Below are 26,499 nucleotides of genomic sequence, written 5' to 3' on the forward strand. Positions count from 1 at the left end.
GCAATAGCACCAAGATAGGGTCCAGAAAGAAAACAGGTAGACAGATTTTCCTGAGTAATTCTTACAGGCAGCACTGCTGCAACTCCCTTGACAACAACCTATAAATGTATAGATACTGTGGGATCCATGTACTCATCAGCAGAGGACTGTCTCAGAAGACAATGTATTGCTAATACCCATTCAGTGACTTCCCAAAAGATATGGATATGCAAATTAACAGAAAATATTTTTTTAAAACTCAAACTATATTTGCTCATATATTTTCCATCTGAAAAGGAATGAAAAGTAAAATTATTTGACCAGGTTTATAGTCTCACTGAAGCAAATTGTTTCACTTTTCATAGTAGTAAAATTGTATGTGTTTAGGTGTGCAACATTAAATGTACATAAGAAAAGGTGATATCTAAGATAAATGTGGCCTGGGAATTATAAACATATTAAGCATATAACCATTCAGCTGTAATCTATATCGGACTTCTTGCCTTAGAGACCGGTTTTGGACATGATCCAGTCTCGCTAGTATGTCACTCGAGTGTAGACACCAGGCTTGTTTGGAAGAGCACACTCATCTCCCCAGCTTACAATACCAACAAGGAACAAGGTTCCTTTAGAATTTGCACTAACCAGTGGTCCACCAGAATCGCCCTGGAGAGAAAAAGGATATGTACAATTACTGTCATTTAAAGGTGAATGCTGAATATTTTTTCTTTTGTAGTAAAACCCAGGAAGGACAAATGAAAGAAATTTTTTTTTTTAACCAATTTCAGTACTTACATGATACTAATCTAGAATATTTTTGTTTTCTATGATTATTTACCTAAATCCAAGAATCAGCATATGTCTTTGGGTATACTAATACAACAATAAAAAACAGATATGAAATGTTTCAACTCAGTTATCACCCAAAGGAGCTACTGGAAGTATAGTTGCTTATGCGGTTATTAGCATACTGAAGAATGTTCTGATTATCTCCCCCAAGCCCCCTATTTCCAGTAAGAGGCTGGTGAAAAGGGAAGGTTTGTAATTACCCTTCAACCAACACTAAGCTCTTCATTCTTGTGTAAACTTTGTTATACCTCCTCTGTGCACTTATAGTTTTCATCTATTGATCTGTACATTTTTTTCCCAAATTGATAGAACTCTTTAGACTCTGTATTTTCTTTTTCTAATTTTTCCCATCATCATGGATAATTTAAGCATCCATGAGATGATACATCTAATATCTTAGCCCCTTGACTAGTGTCTCTGCTTTCTTGAGTTTGATCATCCACATTTTAATTTAGCTTTTCTACATCACTTTGTCATCTCCTGGATCTGCTCCATTTCTGAAACACCATTACTCAGTACTATGATTGCATGTCCAACCCCCTAAGTTTTTTTGTTCCACTTATAATTTCACTCTACATCTGCTCTTCAACCTCGTTAGGAATTCCAGTGCTATAGCCCTTCATTTTCTACTAGTACCAGCTCATTTCTTCCTTCCCATCTTTATTTATGCAGCTACATTTTCATAAGTCACTCATACTTCCACTCTGTCGATACCATTTTCAGCTCCTTACCTTCCTCACCTCTGTATCCTGTGCCCAACCTTACACTGGGAAATAAAATCATGTTACAAAATTATGTATTAGCAATATTTTTAATGTTTCTAGTCAACTTACTTTCCAGGTAGCCATTCTAAACTCTTATCATTTTACAGATTAATAAATGTCACTATGAACCTAAGTTTATGAATTTCAAATTCTTAGAGTAAATGGTGAGTAACAGGTGGTAATCCCTCCGTTCTTTGTTCTGTTCCTTTTGACATCTGAGCTCACCTACACCAGACCACATCTGTATCAACTGTTCGCAGACAGGTGTATTTTTTTTTTAACTTGAAATATTATTGACAAACATTGTATATATTTAAGCTGTGCAATGTGATGTTTTGGTATACATATTGAAGTAATACCTTCAAATGAATTAACATTCACACCTCGCATATTACTTTGTTGTGAAAGGACACAAGATCTTTTGAACCAAATTTCAAGTATACAATACAACATGATTATGATATTCCATTTCAGTAAGTTAGATTTTTCAAGATTACACATATAAGTGAGATCATTAAGTGTCCTATTGTATATGGCTTATTTCATTTGGTATAGTATCTTTTGGATTAATTCTTATTGTCACAAATACCAGGATTTCCTGTTTTATGAATAAACACTTCATTATAATGGAATGTTTATCCATAAATCAGGAAATCCTGCTATTGTGACTATACATTTAGTTACAGATAGGGTTATATATTATGTGACATAAAATGTGATATATAACATATGTGATATATTATGAATATTATGTATAATGTGATGATATAAACAATGCTTTGATGCATGCTTAGGTTATTTTTATATTTTGTCTGATGCAAATAGTGCCATAGTGAACTTAGGTGAAGATATCTCTTCGAAATACTGGTTTCATTTCCTTTGTATATATGCCCAGAAGTGGAATTGCTGGATCATATTGCAGTTCTATTTTTAGTGCTTTGAGGAACGTCCATACTGTTTTCCTTTTTTTTCCTTTTCAATCAACAACAATTTCTTTTAAAAAATTTTTATTTATGTCCATACTGTTTTCCATGATGTCTCTACCAACTTGAATTCCTATCAGCAGTGTACAAGGATCCCCTTGTCCCTATATCCTTGCTAACAATTGTTATTTCTTGTCTTTTGGACAATCCTAACATAACCATCCTAACATGTGAGATGATACTTCTACGTGGTCTTAATTTGTACTTCTGTGATGATTATTGATCTTGAGTACTTTTTAAAATACTTGTTTGAATTCTTTGAAAAAATGGATGAATACTTTAAAAATATGTCTATTCAGGTCTTTTGACCATTTTTAAATCAGGGTTTTTTTTTCTTTTTTGGATTGAGTTGCTGAATTTTTCTCAGCGTAAGTTTGGGAGAGACTTGATAATATTTATAAAATGTGGAAAATGGTTCAATAACCTGGGGTAGTTTAAGAAATATATGAGAAAATTAAAATTAATAGAAAGTTAAAATTCTGGTATAGATGGAAGGAGACTGAGTGAAGAATACAGAAAAGAGAATAGTAGAAGAAACTTGTTTATCCTAAACATAGAAGGTGAGAATATGTCCAAATATAAATGTATTAGGCTGAAAAGAAATTAAGGGGGTTCTCAGGTGATTGCTTCTATTATTTCTGGTTAGAAATACATGCTAAGAAAAATGAGGGCATGGTAGGATAGGCACATAAAGTATATAGTGATGGTTTGGCATAGCATAATACAAGATTCCTGAAAGAAATGTAAATTATGTTAGGGACACACCTGTGAATAAGTGACTTCAGTTTACAAGAGGGCAAGATTTCTTCTAGGTGTGCTTAGAAGCTCATATGTGAGAACAAATAAAGCTTACAGTTTATCTTGTGATTAAAAATTATTAGAATCAGTCTGGAAGAACTAGGAGATGAAATCATCAAAGGATGCAGTGGATGAAAAAATAAAATATGGGCTCCAGGCTGTGTAAGTTTAGAAGTCATTGGGCTGAGAAGAAATTGAGAGGGAGAGGATTTAAGCTCTTCATGCTATCCTATTAAAGAATAGTTTTAGTGGAACAATTGGAAAGATTGAAATTTCTAATTAGAGATAATTATGTATTGTAAATATTTGTTTCCATCTCTGGTGGTTCTGAGAGTTCAGGAATATGCTCTATTTATTACAATTTCCCGATATATAGCACAAGGTTTGGCATATGGTTACTGGCCAATAAATGATTACTATAATGAATGAATGAATAAAATGATTTACCACTGATTCTATCTGCCTTGATAATGATGTTAGCCCTTTTATTAGCTCCAGTTCTATTGCTTATAAAGATGAATGGGGCATTCGAAGCATATTAAGCATAAAGAATTGTAGCTTAGTATAGAATTCAGAGTATGGACACTGGAGCCAAATTCTCTGCATCTAAATTTCATTTCTGTCATTTACCAGCTGTGAGAGTTTAGACTAGTTACTTAATCTGTTTGTCTCAGTTTCCTCATCTGAGAAGTAGGGTTTACAATAGTACAAGCATGCTGCAGAGGACTGTCATAAGTAGAATGAATTATTTGTGGAAATGAATGAATGCCTACTGGAATCCTGCCCAAGGCTACCAGCTCCCTGTGAGAGGCCCCAAGAAAGGGCAGGAGAGAAAGCCTGAGAAGTCTTGGTTAGCATTGCTGGTGAGTAGAAGGCACAAACCAGAGAAGATCCACACCCTTCAGCTGATCTGATAATGCATGGAAAACTTTCTCCTTTGAGTATTTTCTTAGTACTCAAATTTTGGTTCCCAGGCCAGCAGCCTCAGCAACACATGTGATCTTGTTAGAAAAGCAGAAATTTGGACTGTAGCACAGACTTACTGAGTCTAGAGTTTAACAAAACCATCAGGTGATTCATAGCCCACTACAGCCTGGGCAGAGAGGCTCTAGTTAGTGTAACCCAACCAGTGGACCAGTGAAATACAATTCGATGAATCAGACTAATAATCCCTCCCTGGGAACTCCTGGCTGCCTCCTGGTTTTCCATTGCAAAGCATTTTCACATTCACTGCCCACCACCACCCACCACAATCTCCCTCTTAGAGAGGAGGATAAGAATCATCATGGCAGAAGTAAAATAAGATTCAAAGAGCTTAACTGATTTGCCCAAGGGTAACAGGCAGCATACTTTGGATCAACCCTGTCTTTAAATCTAACAATGTAGTCTTATATTAAAACATATCAGTTTTCCATCTTTCCAGCTGGGTTGGGGATGCAGTTCAATGCAAAGAAGGCCCTCGGCTCAATCTCAAGTACTGAAAATAACAAACAAAAATAACAGTAACAACAAAACCCCCCAACTGTACTACCTAATCAGAATTGTTATGTGAATTAAATAAGTCAGTATATACAACGCCTAGAAAAGTGCTTGGTATACTGTGAATATTCAATAAACATTACTTGTCATTAAAAAAAAATAAGTAGAATGAATTAATATTTGTGAAGAACTTAAAACATTATCTGATTTATGTAGATGCCATATAACTTTTGTTAAATAAAATATTTAGAATGTTGGAGCCAGGTTATGAAAGCTCCAGGATTGTTGTATTTCTCAGTGAAAGATCAATCAAACTAATGTAACCAGCACTCTACTTAATCTTTTCATTGTTTTTTCTAATTGGGTCTCTTCCCCATTGTGACTCTCAGTTTTTTATAATGGGATGAGTGATTTAGTACTTCATTCCTTTAATGAGACCTATATGACATCAATATCATTTTAATTATATACTTTGGCTACAAAACATACTGAAGTATTTAAACACTGAGAAAATTGAACTGGTTAACTGGAAGTTTAAAACTGCAAGAAAAAATTCTTGCAAATGCATTAAGCAGATTTACCTGGCAGGCATCTACACGTCCCTCCAAGAACCCAGCACATAGCATTTCAGGAGAGACCATTCCATCATATGCCTTGCTACTGTTGCAGGTTTTGTTATCTATAATTTTCACAAATCCTTCTTGTAGTACATTAGGACTTCTTCCTGAAGAAAGAATATGACAAAACTTTTGCTAAAGTCAGTATTAATTGCTCTGGCTAACTTACTAGCATCTAATATTATGTACAACTTCCAAATCAATGTAAAACATGTATGTTAATTAAACTTTTTTCCTTCTTTCTTAGTGACAAAGAAGCAACTAATGTTTATAAACATACCAAACTCTTGCTAAAAATTAGCATTTTTAGAAATTTTTAGCATCTACATCCTTGATGGGATTTTTTCCTATTAAATTATTTGAGAATTTTATAGTCGCTACATGTTGCCCTAGAAAGAAAAATTAAAAATTCATAACCCAGAAGCATGCATTTCATGATTATTTTTAGATTTTCAGTTAAGTAGCACTAAAATTCTAATTCATGGGGTTAATTTTAAGTTTGTTTTTCTGCTTTTAAAATGCAATTATGAACATAAATAGCCACAAAATCTTCACATTACTAGAGTCATGGGGATGAATGTATATAAATGAGCATTATTCATTTCATTTCATAAAAAATGCTCAATCTCTCAAGTGAAATGAAAGGTTTTTCCTAGCTAAGAAAATAGGAATATTTGCCTACTTTATCCTTTAAAGTATTCTGGCTGCCTAGAAAATAACCATGAACAAAAGTGATAATTAAAATAAGTGTTTATTGTTAAAATTAAGGAGATGGAGGAAAATAAATTATGTATCCAAATAATAATACTGTAAAACTGCCATCTTAAGGGGAATTATAATAAATGTCTATGAAATTATAATTTTTTCATGAATGACATTGAGGGTAATTTTCAATCCATTACATGTTATCCTCTTTAAAATGATCCAGAGAAAATATTTTCAGATTCAGTTGTAATTCTGAATTTCTTTTTAACTTCTAAAACTCAAGCCATGCAAGGAGATTAGAAACGCACCGTTGGACTTTAAGGTTCCCCATCCAGTGACCACTACCTCAGAATTGGGAGGGAATTTATAAGTAGCTTCTGGAAGACACGCTCTTCGGATGTTGCTTGTATATGGTACTGGTGAAGACAGGTGCACAACAGCAATGTCATTTTCATGTGCAGGGTAATGGTAATTTTCATGAACTATAATGTTCTTGACTGTTTGTTGTGTCTTTGGATCACTTAAGAGAAGTCCAAAAGTAACATTCCAATCTTTGGGTTTATTGGCGCTAAAGAAAATAGATTTACTTATTAAAAGTCCTGTATATTGGAGTTATACCAGTTAATCTCTTCTCCATTGGAAAACAATTCAGTTAGTTTGAGTTTCCATGATACTTATAAGCACACAAAAATAAAGCCATGTATAAAAGAAAAAAATGATGACATGAATAAACCTTGAATAATACAATAAATGATGCTTTAAAAGATAACCTATGGAAACTACATTTTACTCTTAGTTTGAATAGAAAATACTAACAGGGATTTAGAAAGATAAACATACAGCTAGTGAGATTAAATAAGTGGACAAGGATATGAGATAGAGTAAACTTATGGAAATTTAAAAAGTAGCCTAAATTCTCTTTTAACCATTAAAAGCTATAAATAAAATACTTTTGACTTTTACTATTTATTATTCAAAGATTTGTATATTAAATACAAAAAATAGTGCTCCTGGAATGTTTTCAAAATCTTCATTAAATCAACATAATAAGCACAGATGAAGAGAACTGAAGCTTGGAGTGGGATTTTTTAAAAAAGCAATTACTACGACAGAAAACCAGTGGAGTTAATGAAAAGAATCATCAAACAAAAGTGTAAAAGTCTTTTGGATACAAAAGGGCAAACTTTCAGTGCAGCAATACATCCTTTGAAGAAATCATTTCAAATAAGGCTGTGGATATAAATCTACTATAACAATGATGACATAGAAAAAGAACATGCATGCTCAGTTTAGAATTTAAGTTTTTGAAAATGAATTTGAGGTGAATGACTCTAAGTGTTTCCAAATTTGGGGTCACTTTGTCCCCAAACATTTGGTCATGTCTGGAAACATCTCAGTTGCCATCCTGTGAGACGCTACTGGTGGGTAAGTACAGAAATGTTGCTAAAAATTCAATTATGCACTGTTCAGCTTTCCAGAATTATTTGGCCTAAAATGTAACTAGTGCCACTATTGAAAAACCTTGCTCTAGGCTGACTACATCCATTTCACTGATAAATCATTGAGTAATTCAGAGGCTCTACTTCACCATACAGGATAGTGGGAAGCATGGTTCTATGGCTATGCAGTTGACAGGTATTATCAGGCTTTTAGGAATCTGAAAGGCCAGAACTTACTTTACGAAACAGTGAGCAGCAGTGATAAGCCAGTTGTTACTACTCAGAGTGGCTCCACATCTGTGGACACCGTTTTGTTGTAGACTTGCTTGCCAGGGCCATTCTCCTTCCTTTGCATTCTGCCCCCCTGCTATTTTATTGCCAGTGTGAGTTATTGTGCGTTGTCCACAACCTGCTCAAAATAGCATTAGTATTCATGTTGCTTATGCATGTGTATTGCTGTAGTAAACAAACTCTCCATAATATGTGTCTCTATTAACTATTACCTGAGAAAATGTTCAGAGTCTTAGAGAAGTTAGGATAGATGTAACTGCTGACATGAGGTTTCCTGAGAATCCATTCAATACAGTCCTTGCCTTCTTTCTGTATACCCATCATTTACACTATGTGTCCCCATTTGTCTATATGATTTCCCATGGCCTCACGTAAGAGTTAGGTTTAATTATAGGTTTGAGTGTAGAAGATAATAGCTACATAAGCTGCTAAATTGAAAAGGGAAAATGTGCTTTTTAAATGTTAGTGGAGGTTGCTGTAATGAGTGCTATGAAAACATTCATATGGAGGTATGAATGAACATGAATATGAAGGAGATATTTATGAGACACAGAGTAAATAGCAGTGTCTTCCCACTCAACTTGCAACACAATACCTGGATAAAAGGAATGATATGTGAAGACAGCCACCCAGCTTCTATGAATCAGGACTCTGCTTTGTTGTCTATTTAGATCAGAGTAACTGCTAGACTCAATTCTAAAGCAAATCAGCAGAAATAGTACAACTTCATCATTATTCTCCGTAATTCTTGCTCTCTGTCTTTTTCTCTGTCTCTGTCTCCCTGTCTCTGTTTCCCCTTCCCATTCCCTTGATTAACTTTACCAAGACTAACATGTGGAACTTGTCCTTAAGAGTTAATGGTACCTGTTATTGGAGATTGCCGTCTCATTAATAAAAGTCTTTAGAGAGCCAGAACCATATCTTTCAAAAAAGATGTATCTCCAGAATCTACCATAGGGTATATATTGTATATCAACAAATGTTATAGAAGTTAAGTCTATATAGTATACTCCATATAGACTATTCTGTAGGCCTTAGTGGGCCGCCAATGTCTTTACATTTGTATATTGCTTTTAATTCTAGGTTATATTCTAGGTTGTTAAGGCATCCTCTTCACAACAATCACTCAGCTGAACAGGAGCCTTTGTGTCTCTTAGTGACTCATTGAATGCAGCTCCTTTTTCTTTCTCTCGGTATTTCCACTCCTTATCACTGATTGTGCTACAGAGGATAAAAACAAATAATCCAGGACCCAGAGGTATGCTGGTTCCTCCCTGTCCTCCCTTTTGTTTGGACAACTCCTAAAGGAAGTTGGCTTTTATTCAAATTCCTTCAGAGGAATATAAAAACAAGGATGGTTCTCTGTGGGCTAGGAACCTCCCCTAGGCAACTTTGCTTTCCTGTTTCTGTTTTTACTGGTAATTCTCATTTGGTTTCTACCCATGCATCCTCTTCCATTCCAAGATTTCCTTCCTCATGGTTGTTGTGTCTGTTAAGCTTTCAGCCACCACCTCTGCTGTACTGCCTTGTTATTACCTCTGTGATGTCCTACACAGTTCCTCATAGTTTTGTTATGTCAAAAAAAAATCATATGGTACATTTCAAGGATTTGAAGAATGTAATCAAGATTGCTGGTTGCTCAGCAAATCTACAGAGCTGTTATAGCTTCACCTTCCAATTTCTACTCCTTTGTCTGTTACTGCATTTCAAAATGCTTTATTATGTCATATACCAAAGTTCTATTCTTTGTTTAGATTTGTTTGATTTTTTTGCCTAACTTTCCTTTTTAATTAAAAGTACAATCAGAATCCTAGATATGTCAAATAGAGTACTCATATGAAAGGTTGCGTAGTCATCCAGGTGGGACAAATTGGATTATCTCTTACTGCTGCTTTTATTCCTGGCTTGACTATTTCTCTCCTATGAACCTGACAAATTCCCACTTGTGAATTTAAATTTTATGTCCACTAAAGTTTTTTTTTAATGAAATAATTTACCTTAAACTGTCTTAAGTTACTCGAGGATAGATTGATTTTTCTCTCTGTCAAAACTGATGAGAGAAAAATAATCTAATATGGCTGTGTTTAAATTTTGCCCAAGTTTCTTAGAAATAATAGTGCCAGGAATGATGGACTCTGCGAGTGGTGACCTCTGGATCACCTGGCTCTGGAGGGCTATTCCTGCAATCTGGCTGTTCCCATAAGTCCTCAGGTTAAAGTAATACTTTTCCTGTCAGCTTGCTTTCCCAGGATAGATAGTGGGAGAGAGGAAGCTGAAGGCTTTGACCAGCAGAAAGAAGCTGTGTGTGAGGTAGCTTTCTCCTCTGCACTCAGATTATCTACTGAGGTAAGATTTCCAGGGTGAGTTCCAAGGTCTGGAGTTTACATAGCAAACAAAGAAATACAATCTAAATGCCTGGAATGTACTGAGTGCTTGCTATAAGCATGTATATTCTTCTAAGTACTTTACTTGTGTCACCTTGTTTTATTTTCACAATTTGGAACTGAGGCTTTCACAAGTTAAATAACCTATATAAAGTATCCCACTTTGTATGTTGCAGATCTGAGACTTAAAACTTATATGTACTTATTTTAGAGTTTTTTTAACTTTTGTTTTAAAAATTTTTATTAAAACATGTTTGCAGCACATAATGATTACATTTATCATGTGGGGTTGGTCCATGTACATAACAGATCTTAATTCTTTTTAAGGCCCCTTGTCCTCCACTCCCGCCTCCCTCCTTCCATCTCTTGGTCCCCTTCTTGCTGGCAAAACATTTATTTTCAGATTCTATGTTCTTCATTATCACTGCTTGTCCCTAGGTCCCCTCTGCCCATGATAGCACGTGATGATGTGTCCTTCATTTTAAACCCACGATACAGTATCAGGCGATTTAAGGGCAACTGCAGTAACTTTAAAACAAGTTTCTGAAAGCAAGCTTCCCATTATACTTTTATGCATATTGAATAGACTCTCAAGGGGAGATCTTTTGGTCATTCACAGAATTAAAAGTTAATAGAAAAATAACTTTTGATGAACTTACAGGTGTTGAGAAGATTTTTCTGCCATTGGCATTGCAATGTCTAAAAGTAAAGGAAAAAATGAAAATTACATTCATGAACACAATTTATTTCAACATGAGTAGTAATTATTCAATTTTTGGAAATATTCTGTAAGCATAGTCATTTAATACAATCTTGACTATACCATTTCTATGTTTATAAAGTAGCATGAGATTAATATAATCTTTGTAGTCATTTTCTATTGCTAAAGAAGATTTTCACATTCTCTATTAGAACTTATTAGAAAAGTTCTTGGTCCTGGAAAGTACTACAATATATGGTGATTTTCTACTATACCTTAAACCCAAAGCAGTAGAAAACTTAACGTAATTGCATCTTTTTATGTTCACTTTTAATCCACTTGGCTCATCTTTTATTTTTGCCACAGTTGTGATGACTATCTCAGTTTGGGTCAGCTTTACTTGGAGGACCTGAACAGGTATCTTCTTCAACTCAGCACTGTCACTTTCTGCCAGAAGAAACCAACAAGGTACTTCTAGGTGGATGATTAAGAAATGTGGGGATTCATGTTGGCAGAGCCAGTGACCAATGTAACATGAGAGCTAATGGCCAAAAGCTTCCCATGTAGTCACTGGGAATACAATTCTTAAATACGGTTCATTAGGTCCCAGGGAAGGTTTTACAGGTGCTCTTAGTGATGACCAACTCACTCTCAAATCTACTACATGCAAGTTTGTGTTTCATGTTCTACTTCTTGGGAAACCAGGATAAGACAATACTACAAGTAGGAGAGAGCATATACATTTTTATATTTAGTGCATTTTTGTTTTGAGTGCATTTTATAGTACTTCTAAAATTAATACTCTTTGTGTGGTATGTTTTAATTATTTGGGACATTCAGTTAAGCATGACATCTCATTTCCAATTCATTTTAGGTTGAAAGGAATTTAATTCAGCAATGGGGGCAGATTTTAACATTGTCTGCTAATTCTTGGCCAGACAAATCATTTTAGGGAGTGTTACAGGATGAAATTATTTATACCAGATAATTTTGCTATGTACCTTCTATCCATGCAAAATGGCAAACCTGTTCAATTCATGTGGGAAATGTACAAGGAGAGACCAAACAAATGAGTCCTGTTCCACAATTAAGATACAGGGAATTTTAAACCCACTGGTCATTACTACTCATTTCAAAAAGAGTTCCTTTTTTGAAAACAAATCTCTAGGTGATATATGAATTAAGTACTACAAATGTCAATATAGGTTCATTTTTATTATGCCATTGGATTTCTAAAACTCCAAGAAGGAGTATTCAGTCTTACCAGAATTACAATTGCACACTCATATTAGGTTGCACAATAAATCAGGTAGACAAAAGAACTCTGTTCCAGAAAGTCAGCTGTCAAATCAAAAAGGAAAGAGCCATTCAGCTGTCCACCTGGACTCTGATGAGAAGACACGAGCCACACCTCTGTGAACAGAAAGCTCACACAGGTTCAATATATCCTTCAAAGGTGCCTTCCAGGGGCTAATTTTTAATTTGATAGGATATCTCTGGGGCTTAGTTTTGAAATTTGTATGCACTGTAAAATATATCAAAAAATGAATGTTAGGTCCAACACTGTAAAAACTAATTATTTAAAAAACCTATTATATTTAAAGATGTGATTTCTTTCTTTGAAATTTTCCTTATTAATGCATGACTTGCTAAAGAGAAGAAATGTTTTTGACTTATAATTTACTTTTCATGGTTGTATTATCATTTGGGTGGGTGGGAGACAGGCTACAGGGAGTGGGGAAGTGACTGAAGTTACCATTCTTTCAGACCGAATCACCACTGTGGCTATTTATGTTTCCTTTCTCTTAAGTCTCTTGGCTGGAAATGCAGGCAGGAACTCCTTGGCGTTACCTCTGCACCAAGAAGTCAACAACGTAACCTAAGATACTCTGTTTACAATGTACAATGTAAAGGGAGTGACAAAATAATATTGGCCTTGTCGCTACTAAAAAGGAGATGAATCAAATCAGAATAAGACAAAGCAGTTTTAAAAACCTGCTCAGCAGGATGGGTGAGGTGGTGCACACTTGTAATTTCAACACCCAGGAGGCTGAGGCAGGGTGACTTCAAATTCCAGGCCAGCCTGGACTACATAGGGAAATCTTGTCAGAAAACAACAACCAAAAGGAAAGAAAAAACAAACAAATAAACAAACAAAACCAGTTCAGCATTGTGCGTTGGTCTTCTCCCTAAGACCAAGAGTCAGAGTAGACGTGAATACCAACCTCAATTAATTTACATCCTGGTGGAAGAGACAGATGACTAAGTGTATAATTTAAAATCAGTGTCATAAATGCCATGGCAAAAGTATGCATGGAAAATTGGATTTACCAAGGAAAATCACTTAACATAAATGTAGAAATTAGAATATCTGGTTCTAATACTCTTTGGGAGAGAGCCCAGAAATGTATTTTACCCAGGGCAAAATTGCTATCACTCCCTACTGTTGGAAACTGATTAAATTGCTCTAGATGTGGGGTGTCAAGTGCTCGTAACTATGTCCACATTGGCCAGAGTTAGGAAGTAAGAAATGCAAAAGTCCAATATCCAGTGAATATATTTTTCTTGAAAGAAGAAATCTGAAACACATAACTGTATAACTCTAAGTATAAGGAAGAATTTTACAATGATGGTAGATTCACTTATAAATTTTATGTAGTTCATGGGCTTTAACTACTTAGGTGAATTTGTTACTTTACATTAATCCAAATATTAAATTAGTTGGTTAATCTTATTTTTCCTAGGGTTCTAACATTAAAAATATAGTGGAATTAAGCTGTATGCTCACATTATGCTCTATGAAACACTCAAAAATAATCATCTGATAAATTTTTGAAAACTGTAAAACCATAAATGTGCATAAATGTACGTAGATTTATTGAGCAAAAGCAAAATAGCTGCTATAAAATTTTTGCATGACACAGATATCACCATCTTCTACCATGGAAGTTAATTCATGCTTCCTCTCTCTCTCTCTCTCTCTCTCTGTCTCTGTCTGTCTCTGTCTCTCTCTCTCTCTCTCTCTCACACACACACACACACCCCTGCTCTGGAGCTATAATATGACCAGTCTGCATTAAAAAAGTAAAGGAGGAAAGCATGGATTTCGACTGAACAAATTTGGATTCTTCACTTACTACAGGTTTGAGTTGGTCACCTGGTTCATATCTAGCCTCAAAAAATTTATGTTTTTAATCAGACTGAAAATTAACTTTGTTGTTAGACATTACATATCACTTGTCATTACTCAGAGTAATATAGATAGTTTTTATAGTATTACCTTCATGATTACCATTTTGAGATTAAATATTAGATTTAATTAAATCAATACTGTGTTGTATGTGCAAGTGATAGTTTTAAATATGTTCCATTTCTTTTCAACTTTTTTGCATATTTCAACAAATAAGAAAAATCAGCACTTTCTGTTTTTATTTGGACATTACCCATGCTTTTCATATAACTCAAGCCTTGTTGATTTTGAGCCCTGGAAGTGGTACCAAAGTTGTGATGAGGAGAGGACAAGACATGCCTTTAGGAGCATTCTCGGACACTCGTGTTGACGGAGCAATTCATGGAGAGTGTATGTGATAACATCTTAGGCTTGTGATGTGCTAGCCTTGTGCTTCAAGGGACCCTTCTGAAGATACATGGAACAGAAAGTTAATATGTAGGACTACCATTTTCAGTTTGAAAATTTCTGGCTTTGTTCTTTCAGGTACCTAGACATCTTGTGAAGATGTCTCTGAATCTCCTCCAGTAGACTTTGTGTTTTCCTTTCATTTTATGCCCTTGCTTTCTTTAAGACTCATCTGAAAAGGTAGGTTCTCTAAGTAGCTTTACTTCTTGTCCTTTTTGTATGTTATTCCTTACTTCATATTCTCTTGCCAATCATTGTTTTTGATGCCTAATAACCATTACCTGGTAATACCCACTTGTTTGTGATGAATGCATTAATTTTTTTCTCTCTGAAATTTATTTCAATGAAATGAATTGACTCACCAAATCATGGAGTGATTTAGTATTAAGATGTAAAATTAATACCTGACTATCACAAATAAATATGATAGGTAGTATAATGCCTTTTTCTTCTGAGAGATATTAGAAAATAAGAACATTCAGTATGATAAGCCATTTTTATTTTATGGATATTTTTGTGGAAGTATATCTTATGTGCCCTATTGTTAATGACCTCTTTTATTGTACTATCTTATTACTATTTACACTTAAAGTATCTGGGCAGTGTCTAATATGTGGTATATTATTTAGTAATATATATTTCAAACTCTGAGCTGAAGATTGTACTTGAAAAATATTTAAGAAAATATCATTTTCTGTATATTCTTGGCTTTATTGAAAGACATTCTGAAGTACTAACTCTTACATGTCCTACATGTTTTGGTAGACTTAACATTTCCTCAGGAAACATGGGTATCAGAGGAGCCAAAAAGCAATGCACTGAATCTTATAGAATTTTTTTAAAAAACCTACTTTCATTCAAAGGTGGTTTTTCTAATAGTTATTTATAAACAATACTGTAAAATATTTAAAATAACTGAAAGAAGATATAAGAAAGGTCTTAGAAAAAATACAGAGAGGTTCCCTTTTCCTTGCAGATGAACCCTAGACCACCCTGCATCCCTTAAAAATAAAGGACAAAAATCTCAGGGTGGTAGAAATGAAGTAGGTTAGAAGACATAAAAATAGGAAGGACAAAAGGAAAATCATAATTTTTAAAAATTAATTTTATTGGTACATTTTAAGTATACAATATAATGACATTCACCATTAGAAATTTGTACCTTTACATAATGCCTCTTGGTTCTTATTTTTTCCCCATTCCCCGCTCTTCTTTCAACCCCTCCATCCCTCCCTATGTACAAAGACTTTGTTTCCATTTTTTCATTTTCTCATGTTAATTCCATTCCCTTCTTTCCTTTGCCCTACCCCTCCCACTTCCCCTTCCCCTTTTCCCCTTTTCTTCCTATTTCACATTATCTGTTATATGGTTTAGTCCTTATTTACGCTTTCAGTTTCTCACACTAGAGAAGCTGTTTGGTATTTACATGTGTGTCCTATTTATTTCACTTAAGAGTATTGACTCAATGTGCATCCATTTAGCTATAAATGTAATTTCTCATTTTTGATGGCTGAGTAGTACTCCATTTTGTAAAAAACTACACATTTTCTTTATCCAGTCTCCAGTTGATGGGCAATTAGGCTGCTTCCAAGTTTTAGCTATTACAAGTTGTGATGCTTTGAACATTGGTGAACATATATCACTGTGGTATGATTCTTTTAATACTTTGGGGAAGATACCCAGCAGGGGAATAGCTGGGTCAAATGGGACTTCCAGTCCTAGTTTTTGAGGTATCTCCATACTGATTTCCATAGTGATTGCACCAGTCTACACTCCTACCAGCAGTGGAGCAGTGTTTCTCTTTCCCCACAGCCCTGCCAGCATTTGTTCTTGGTTGATTTCATCATAACAGCCGTTTTTTATGGGTTGAGGTGGAATCTCAACATTGTTTTCATTTGGATCTCTTGAATGACCAGTGATGTTGAACATTTTTTCATATGTTTATTTGCTATTTCTACTTCTTTGTCTGAGAAATGTCTGTTCAGTTTAGATGCCCGTTTTTGGATTAGGTCTTTAAATTTGGGAGGTCTGATTTTTTTAAGTTCTTTAAAGATTTCTAGATAGTAGACCTTTGTCTGAGGAATGGCAGGTTAAAATTTTTTCCCACATTGTGGTTTGTCTCTTCACACTGTTGGTAGTTTCTCTTGCTGTGCAAAAGCTTTTTAATAACAAGGGATTGCACTTGTTGATTGTTTGTGCTAGTTCTTGGGCAACTGAGGTTTTGTTCATAAAATCTTTTCCTACACCAGTGTCTTCAAGAGTTCTACCTAGCCTCTGTTCCAGCCGGTTCAGCGTTTCTGTTTTAATATTTAGATCTTTGATCCATTTTGATTTTACTTTAGTGCATGGTGAGAGATATAGATCTAGTTTTAATCTTTGGCAAGTTGAAACCCAATTTTTCTAGCACCATTTATTAAAGAGGCTATCTTTCCTCCAGTGAGGGTGTTTGGCTCCTTTATTGAAGATGAGATGGCTGAGTGTGTCTGGAGTTGTTTCTGCATCTACTAATGTGTTCCACTGGTCCTCAGGTCTGTTTCTTTGCCAGTACCATGCTGTTTTTATCACAGTAGCTTTGTAGTATAGTTTCAAGTTGGGGGTTGTGATACCCCCTGCCATGTCTCTGTTACCTAGAATTGCTTTTGCTTTTCTGGGTCTCTTATTGTTCCCAATGAATTTTTGTATTGTTTTCTCAAGGTCCATGAAGTATGCTTCAGAAATTTCATTTGGGATTGCGTTGAATCTATATAGCAGTTTTGGAAGTATGGCCATTTTCACTATGTTGATTCTTCCTACCCAGGAGCAAGGGATGTCTTTCCATTTTCTGATATCATCTTCAATCTCTCTTTTAAGAGTGCTATAGTTTTCAGAGAAGAGGGGTTTGATTTCTTTTGTCAGGTTGATTCCTCGGTATTTCAGTTTCTTGGATGCTATTGTGAAAGAAATTGATTGCCCCATTTCTGTCTCAGTGAGTCTGTTGTTCACGTGGAGGAAAGCTATTGATTTTTGTGTGTTGACCTTGTATCCAGCTACTCTTCTGAATTTGGTTATTAGGTCTAGGAGACTTTTGGTTGAATTCTTAGGGTCTTCTATATAGAGTATCATGTCATCTGCAAATAACGACAATTTGACTTCTTCATTTCCTATCTTTATTCCTTTTATTTCTTTCCCTTGTCTAATTGCTATGGCTAATGTTTCCAAAACTATATTGAACAGGAGTGGTGATGATAGACATCTTTGTTTTGTTCCTGATTTTAGTGTGAAGGATTTCAGTTTTTGTTTGTTTGTTTGTTTGTTTTTGGTACAGGGGATTGAATTCTGGTCCTTGGACTTGGGGGCAGGTGGTGGAACCATTGAGCTAAATCCCTGGCCCAGGATTTCAGCTTTTGACCATTTAGTATGGTATTGGCTGTTGGTTTTTCATAGATGGCTTCTATCAGATTGAGGTAGAGGAGACTGTCTATTCCAATTTTTTGTAGGGTTTTTATCATAAATGTATGTTGGATTTTGTTAAATGTTTTTTCTGAATCTATTGAGATTATCATATGGTTTTTGTCCTTGGCTCTATTAATATAGTGTAATACATTTATTGGTTTGCAAATGTTGAACTATCCCTGCATCCCTGGGATGAATCCCACTTGGTCAGGGTGTGTGATCTTCTTTACCAGTATCTTACTAAGGACTTTTGCATCTATGTTCATTAGTGAGATTGGCCTATAGTTCTCTTGAAAAAGTGTAATTTTAAAACTGTACTTTTAAGAGGCCAGGGACTTAGTTCAGTGGCACCACATCTGCCTTGCAAGCGCAAGGTCCTGTGTTTGATCCCTGGTACCGCAAACAAAACAAAAGAAAAAAAAAATCCCTGTACTTTTAGGAAGACTACATCTTTAGGACACAATTAAATTTATCTAAGTTATTCATGTCTATTCTCCAAATCCTTACTTCCTAGGCTTATTTATGCTTCTTAGTCTTGTTTGTTTTTTCTTCTAGGCCTATCAGGCCCAAAATTCCTTAAAGATGCTATAAGTCCATAAATTACCTTAATTGATAAAATAAATGGCAGAAACTTGACCTTAAGATAAAAGATTCAAAGGTTTCAAAAAATGTTTTAACAACATAGCACCCATTTTAAACAAACACACACACACACACAAACAATAGGGCAGACTTGTGTCTTTCTTCTGTAAATCGTCCATCCTTGATCTTTTAAAAAGAACCCTTATCTTCCTACCTGTTGGTGGCAATTGCTTTTCTCTTGTAAGCTAAACACAAACTTTATGTAGATTTAGAAATTTCAGATTTCCACCACCAAAAAATCCTACACAAATATTCCCAGCTTCAGACTATCATGTGTCTTTCTCAAGGACTTGCACTCTATATCCTTTAAGTGTGTGTTTTCAGTTCTGCCCAATAACTTCCTTATACTGCTCAAAAGAACCCCTCAAAAACAAAACAAACAACCCAAAATGAATGCTAAGCTAAGCTTCATTGTTTTTGCAAAACTTTTGATATTATCAGGACATTAAATTTGTATATAAAGGTCTTTTGTGTTATTCTTCTATTACTTCCATATAATCGAAGTTTTATGTTAATTATTTACATATTTTTTCATACCTATACAATTCACTACGTTGAGTATACCATTATATACAAGTCATTTTGTGTAGGAAGTCATCATTATTTTTAAAAACAAATGATAGTCAAGCCATTAAGCATGTCTGTTAAAGTGAGGAGGATTCAACTTTATAAGGCATTTCATTTAAAACCGCCACTGTACCTTACCAGCTATTTCTTTTCTTTTCTTTTATTCATTAAGTTTATTGGTAAATTTTAGGTATCCAATATGATGACATTCATCATTGGGAATTTGTACCTTTACATGATATATCTTGGTTCTTATTTTTTTCCCCATTCCCCTGCCCCCCTCCTTCAACCCCTCCAACCCTCTCTATTTACAAAGAATTTGTTTCCATTTTTTCTTTTTATAAGGACTGATTTGGAATTTTCCCTAGAGCTTCCAAGAGAGAGTCAGCACAGTCATCTTTGCAGTTTTTTAGTTGTACAAGTCTTGTGCTATATTCTTGTCTTAGAACATTGCCTGATAGTTTGTGGCAGTGATAGTCATGTGCAACATGGTGTGAGGCCAACTTGTTTGGTATGTGAGACATCATTTGCTTTGCTTTTCCTTCCTTCTTCCTTTTTCCCTCTCTTCCTCCCTTCCTATGCCTTCCTTTTAGTCTTGTATTAAACTGTGAACTACAAAAATATTAAATATCACGTATATATTCTGTTTTAATTGCTAATTTATAAAACAGCTTAATAAGATCATGTAAGCTCTCATTAAATAATAAGGGGAAAATTGTGTAACTAATTTAACTATTGATGTAATCATCACTATTTAAAAGCAATGTGATGTTTAAGCATAAATGTATATAAATTTTGGGATTTGGGAATACATAATAATGTTTCCTATTGAAATCAATAGAATTAAGTTAAAGAAATTTCCATATGAGGGATTTTCCAAGAAATAATTGTTTAATGGGCAGAAGAAAACTATACTATTAAAGGTTATTCTAGCTTTTATGTTAACCAGTCAATTTAGAAGTCATCTAGTTTAGAATTCACTGAGAAAACATAGAGCTCTCACTGAAGAATATCCTGCAGAAATACTGATTTTGTTAGTAACTTGGAAGTCAGAGGCATTACCTTTTATGGTACTCAGAAATTATGCATTATATTCATTTTCTTACTAATTGGGATGTTTCTCACAATCAAAACCTGGAGATAATAATGTCTTCTAGGACCACTCATGTGCCATCAGCCCTCAGTTGGGATTCTGTAAGAGAAATAAGCTCTAAATCCCTGGGCAGCCCATTTAATGAAATGAGTGAACTTCTTTCCTATGCATGTGTAGTGGTACTGGTACTACATGTATCATCTTTGGAAGAACTGAAAAGATGGTCACCATGCCATTTTCTTTAGGGCTTAGTTGTCTTGAAGAACCTCAGTTGAGAGTTGGTATTCCCTCCTTGTGTGTGAGAGTAAGCTGCAACTATGATATTATGAAATTCACAAATTCACCCAGCAACTATTTGCACTTGGTATATCCCAGGCCCTGTGCTAGGATTTGAAGATGCAGTGGTGGGCAAGGTTAACACGGCCTCTGCTTTCATGGAGAATATGGTGTGATAAAGAGAGACACTACTTAATCAAATATTCACCTTAAATGCATGATTAAACTTGAGTGATGTGCTCTGAAGGAAAAAATGACCCTCCATGAGCATTGTGTTTTTGACCTCAGTTGGGACTATTAGCCAAAACTTGTGATTGTGAACGAGAAAGTCAGGGCTGTGGGGTTGTAGCCTACGCAGAATTTTCATCTGTTCTTTGTCAGCAACTTGCAGCCGTTTGATTTTACCCAAGGATGACAGCAGTCTATCAATCTACGTCATGTGGTTTACACTTGAAACAAAACATGTTTGTGAAATAATGATCCTAATTGTGCCTTTCATGTAATGTGTACTAACTCTTAGTGTAAGGCTCAGTGCAAATAAGCATTTTGCTGAGGGAAATAATATTCTTTTTCTCTTAGAGTGCCCCATAGTGTCTAAGAAAGCATTCGTATAGTTACCTCATAACATTTATTAAATTTAGTATTGTATAATATCTCATCTTCTCCTAATAATTCTCTTAGTTATACTTTTGCAGGCTTTCTTCATTGATATTAAAACTAAGGTCAGAGATTTGGATTTGAAATCATCAACTACAGATTCGGTAAAAAGAAGGCAGATTTTGTTTTCCACTGAGAACTTTATATCTGTACAGCATCAATTCCAAACCGATTTATAAAAATAGTGTGGAGACACACAGTGCAGCTAGAATCAGTTCAAGTTCAAGCCTTGGGTCTGCCCATTATTTGTTTTTTGACTTAGGTTGAATCTCTTTACATCACTGAATCTTGTTTCTCTTTATCTATAAACGAATCAGATAGAGGTCTCTAAGGTCTTTTCCAGTGCTAAAGTGTTGTAAATGTTCCCTGTGCAGTGAACATGGTGTTTTCCTGTATTTGCTTGGAACCCAGAAGTCAGGAACCTATGTTTACTGTTCTTGATTTTAATACTGATATGGGATAAATGACTTAATATGCATGTTATAGAGAATAAAACTACTAAGTAAAAAGTCTGTGAGATTTTGGTTTTTACTTTTATTAATAGGAAGCTTTTTAAAAAGTCTTGAAACAAAACTCTTTTTATATGCTTGTTTTGATTTTTAGTATGTACATACAAAAAGAAAAGTAATTTTATATTAGAATAAACAAAAAATAATTAGTAATGTATAATTTTACTCAAATTCCTAGGCCATGGTCAGTATTTAATGAGCAGTTATTCAATAAGTAAATAAATTAAGCCCATAACAGATGATTTAAACATATTCTAGTTATGACTTAATATTATAATAACCAAAATTATATAAAATAATTTTCCATAAGTAGGTATTAAATATAATTAAGTATAATTAAAATAATTTTCCTGAAGTAGGTATTATTAAGAGCTAGAATATTAATGGACATTTTACCTACTTTTTTATTTCCATAAGAGCAATGATTTCTTTAATCCCTGATTTATTTTATTTCTAAAGCTTGTAAAATCTCTTTAAATAGGTTTATTGCCCTTCTTTGAATCAATATAAACACACATATATGTCTTAAATATATGAAAACATGTAAATATATATATATATATATATATCCCTAATATTAAGTTGGTTGTGCAATATACATGCAAGTATTCAGTTATTAGAAGAATAACTGTGATGGCTGGGAAAATATTCTTTTGAGATAAATATATTTTTTATATATATATATATATATATATATAATATATTTGCTTTATGCCAGGTACTATACAAGTGCTTAGATGTGTATGTTCAGTACTCGAAAAGAAACCTTAGAGACACTTTAACCTAAAAGAAACTTACTCTTAAAGTGTATGACACAATAATCTCCTAATTAAGAGTCTGTGAGATAAAGGGATTCCTTTTTTGGTGGGAGCCTGAATGGAAGCTAAGGTGCCCTGACCGTCCTAGTGCTTTGTGAGGTCATTCTTCCTTAGGAACATCTCCACTTCCTTCCCCTTTACCCTGAGAGCAACCTGAGTTTAGGGGGAGCTCAGGGGCACGAGTATTACTAGACATAACAGCTTATTATCTGTCTATCTATAAAATTACTTTTTTCCCCCTCCTGATAAAAACTCAACATGTAATGATATTTGTATCAGGTGTGTTTTTAAAGTGCTCTATAATGTATTAGGTCTTTAAAGTCCTCACAACAATCGTATGAAATATTTTTTCTTATCATGTCCATTATCATGAGGAGATGGTTATACTGAGGCCCAAAGTCAAGCAGCTGACATGTGGAAGTCCTAGGATCCAAATCTCAGCCCACTGAATAGCAGTATCCATCGTTTTAACCACTGTGCTATAGCACCCTCTCCCAGGCATTGTAGCATGGGATACGAGTGCTGTCTTCAGCTATTCATTGTCATAATAGCATTGGCTAACAGTATCTAAACCATAGTGGTAGAAGGTAGTGACTTTCCTTCCTCTATGTTAAGCAGCTTGTATAAAAAGGAAATTTACAATCTTGACATGTTTTGATGCAGATGCTAAGTAACTGAAGTAATCAGTCAGAGTAAGAAGGTCAGAGTACTCAATAAGGTGATGTAACAGCAACTCTGCCCTAATTCCATAAATTTCTGAACTTCTTGCAGCCCAGACCCACTTTTGTAGTGACAATGAATTTAACAGTTCATCTCACTGAAGGTGAATGTGGTCATGAATGTGAGCCTTATATCGACTTGTTTTAGTGTGAATTGGGAGGACTGGTTTCGTCAGCCATGGGATTTACTCCTGGTCTTGGGAAACTCCAGTAAGGTTTGTGAGGGAGCTCACTTCTGAGCTGAGGAAGGTGAAGAGGGAGGGAGTTTCTAAGCAACCGGTAGAGAGTAAGACAATACCAAAGCTGTCTGGACATAATGGGTCACATATAATAGTCACTGCTCTACCTAAAGAATGACATTGTAACAAAACTGCTGAGAAAAACCATACATCTGGAAGGAAGTCTGTTTTCTTGGAATTGTACATAATGTTTTTAAAGTTTGGAAGACTATTAGAAATAGTATCTTTAGATTTCATGATTTTAGCAGATGAGTTTTTAAAAATCTTTCCTTGGATTTCTCTACAGATTGGCAGGTTGCTGTATTTCTTTTTGTTTGTCTGAGGTCACTACATAGAGGGTATGCTGTGTAGGGAGGAAGGTGGTAAGAGAACATCTAATAACCAGAGGAGAGTCACATTTCAACAACATGATGATTTCTTATCCAGGAGAAACATGTTCAAATTTTGCTTTTTGATCCTTTGGATGTTCCATGTAAATGAGTGCTTAGCCTACATCCCCCACCCCAGATCTGTTAGTCCTTCCTGTAGGGTAGTGATACTTTTCTGCCCTTGGTCAAATTTGTAGCCTCGCTTAACTCAGTGGAGTAGAAAGCTGATAGCCTAGTCCAATGTGGGCTGCATTGCTCTTCCCACCTTTCACAGGCTATCAGGCAATATTGTTAGCTATTCAAGAATAAGGATTGGATCATATGTGACTGTAAGAGAGACAAATCCATTAAAAATATATCAAGAAGAAAGTTTGATGTTAAAGTGGCTCAAACAATTCTGGAATTTAAGAATTTAGATTTCTGAGATATCAGGAGAATTTAGGGTGGCATTGTGCTCCACAGAAGAAGCTATGAGTTCAAGGGTGGCTTGTTTTACAAAATATGATTTGGGACCCTGACTATATTAATAGTGGATAAAAGTAGCTATCATTTTATATAAAATGATATTTAAAGAAAATAATGCTATTTTCATTTGTATAACAAAACACTGTATTCAAAATAAAATATGAAAACCATTCCATACATATATATATTCTTACCTGAAAATTTGAATGAAGAAGAATCTATCAGTAATGAGCCAGTTTGGCCCTTTAGCTTCTCATGTAAAATGGTTTCAATCCTTTCCCAAAATTTTGCTGCACTATTTTCACAACAGGATTTAAATTTCAGCACAACATGTATTACCACTTTCCCTTTGGCGTTGCTGCAAAACATAAACAAATTTTTCTTTTATTACTGAGCTATCATTCTTAGTGGCAGGGATAGGGAGTTTCTAAGCAAAAGGGGAATTATTTTATTGTTTGTTAACTATCACAGTCCTTCCCAAGGTAGGAGAAATGGCACTCTGTGGACACGTGTAACAATGTAAAGAGTATGATTTGAATTCAAGGGATGGAGTTTGTATTTTAGATCTTCTGCCACCAACTTTTTGACTACAGTAAGCTTTCTGGATTCTCTTTACCTAAGTTTCTGCCTTTCTTAAATGTAGATGATAATCTTATTTTTTTGGTTATTATAAACATCATTATAGAATGTATGTATCTTCTGGGTAATGAATATAGTGATATTTTGAAAATCTCAGTGTTGAACAAAATTAGATGGATGTGTCTTTTTATTATAATTCTACTATGGACTCTGTAAGAAAGGCTAATAGAAAATAATAACAAAAAAGAGTAATGAGAGAAAAATTTATTATCTTGGTTTTCTTTTAATTGAGGAACAACTGGCAATATTGGTCCATTTTGCTCTTAACTTTTGGAAATCAGTACTGAGAAAAATTGTTAAACTAAACTTATTTCATTTGTCATTTTGTTTTGAAGATACAAACATATAAGCCAGAAATTTTATTTTATTTATATCTGTCTATCTGTTTTTTTGAGACAGGGTCTCACTTTGTAGTTCAAGCTGGCCTGAACTCACTATGTAGTCCAGGCTGGCCTCAAAGTTGCAGCAATTCTCCTGCCTTAGCCTCCTAAGTGCTGGAATTATAGATGTGCACCACTACACCCACCCTAAGCCAGAAATTTTAGAGGCAATAGCCAATACTGACTTGATGGAATGTCTATTCTGCTCTAGTCTGCCTTTCTATGTTTCCTTACCTCTTTTTAGGAATTTCTAGAATTTGTACATCTGAAAATCAACAACCCAAAGTGCTATGTAACTTAAGAAGAGCCTGAAAACCTCTACTTTCAAATACTTGTGAACAAAAATACAAGCCACAGCCAAGAACCATGTTTTTCTGAGTGACTATATTGCCTTCTTATTTCAATAATTTTTTTCAGGCTACATGTTAAGCTAATTTCTATACTTGATCTTAGCCAAAAGGCCAAGAAGCAATGTTGTTAAACTAATTTCTATGTCATGCCTTATCAGTTTATATTTTAAAGTGTAGATGTACCAGAGTCCTTTCTATTGGGGCATTATTTTATTTCTTTTATACAGTATTGAGCCATTAATAATTTCACATTAACTTATTAAGTATTTTCATTTCTGTTTTTATGTCTCTTACAGGTGCAGTGCAGGACAACCCCTTTGTTGCTTATGGAAAGACGAGGACATAATTTAGTTTATTTTGAATATTTTGTTAAACTACAGATGTCACTCTGAACTTTTCTCCTGGATCAAATAACAACCTGAAACCAAATTAAAAATAGACATATGAATCATTATTCAGAAGCCATTAGAATCTAAGTATTCTCTTTACCGTGGAAAACATGAACTAAAGGTCATTTTTCTTTTACCTTTTCTTGATTCACAAAATACTCTTTAGTTTTATTGACAATGTCTACCATTCTTTGCCACAGGCAGTTTTGCTTTCCATTCCTGAACTTTATATTTGTTAGTTCATTTAACAGTTGCGTTGTAGCCCAAACAATAGGTTAGACAGGGTTCTAGGTGCCAGAGCTTGATCAGCATATAAGGCCACTAGGTTCCT

General features: G+C 34.6%; 1 protein-coding gene across 1 annotated transcript in view; it reads right to left on the reverse strand.

The window, feature by feature from the left end:
• Nucleotides 1–483: 483 nt before the first annotated feature.
• LOC101703973 (transmembrane protease serine 11C-like) overlaps nt 484–26,499 on the reverse strand; it is a 50,373-nt gene continuing 24,357 nt past the window's right edge. Inside the window, 5 exon segments of the mRNA XM_087187145.1 lie at nt 484–645; nt 5,434–5,576; nt 6,483–6,742; nt 7,851–8,022; nt 24,605–24,768. Coding sequence (XP_087043271.1) covers nt 484–645; nt 5,434–5,576; nt 6,483–6,742; nt 7,851–8,022; nt 24,605–24,768 — 901 coding nt within the window.

The sequence above is a fragment of the Heterocephalus glaber genome, unplaced genomic scaffold (genome assembly GCF_053883595.1).
Source record: "Heterocephalus glaber isolate CG9 unplaced genomic scaffold, H.glaber_assembly_v1.0 deba00001509, whole genome shotgun sequence".
Lineage (NCBI taxonomy): Eukaryota > Metazoa > Chordata > Mammalia > Rodentia > Bathyergidae > Heterocephalus > Heterocephalus glaber.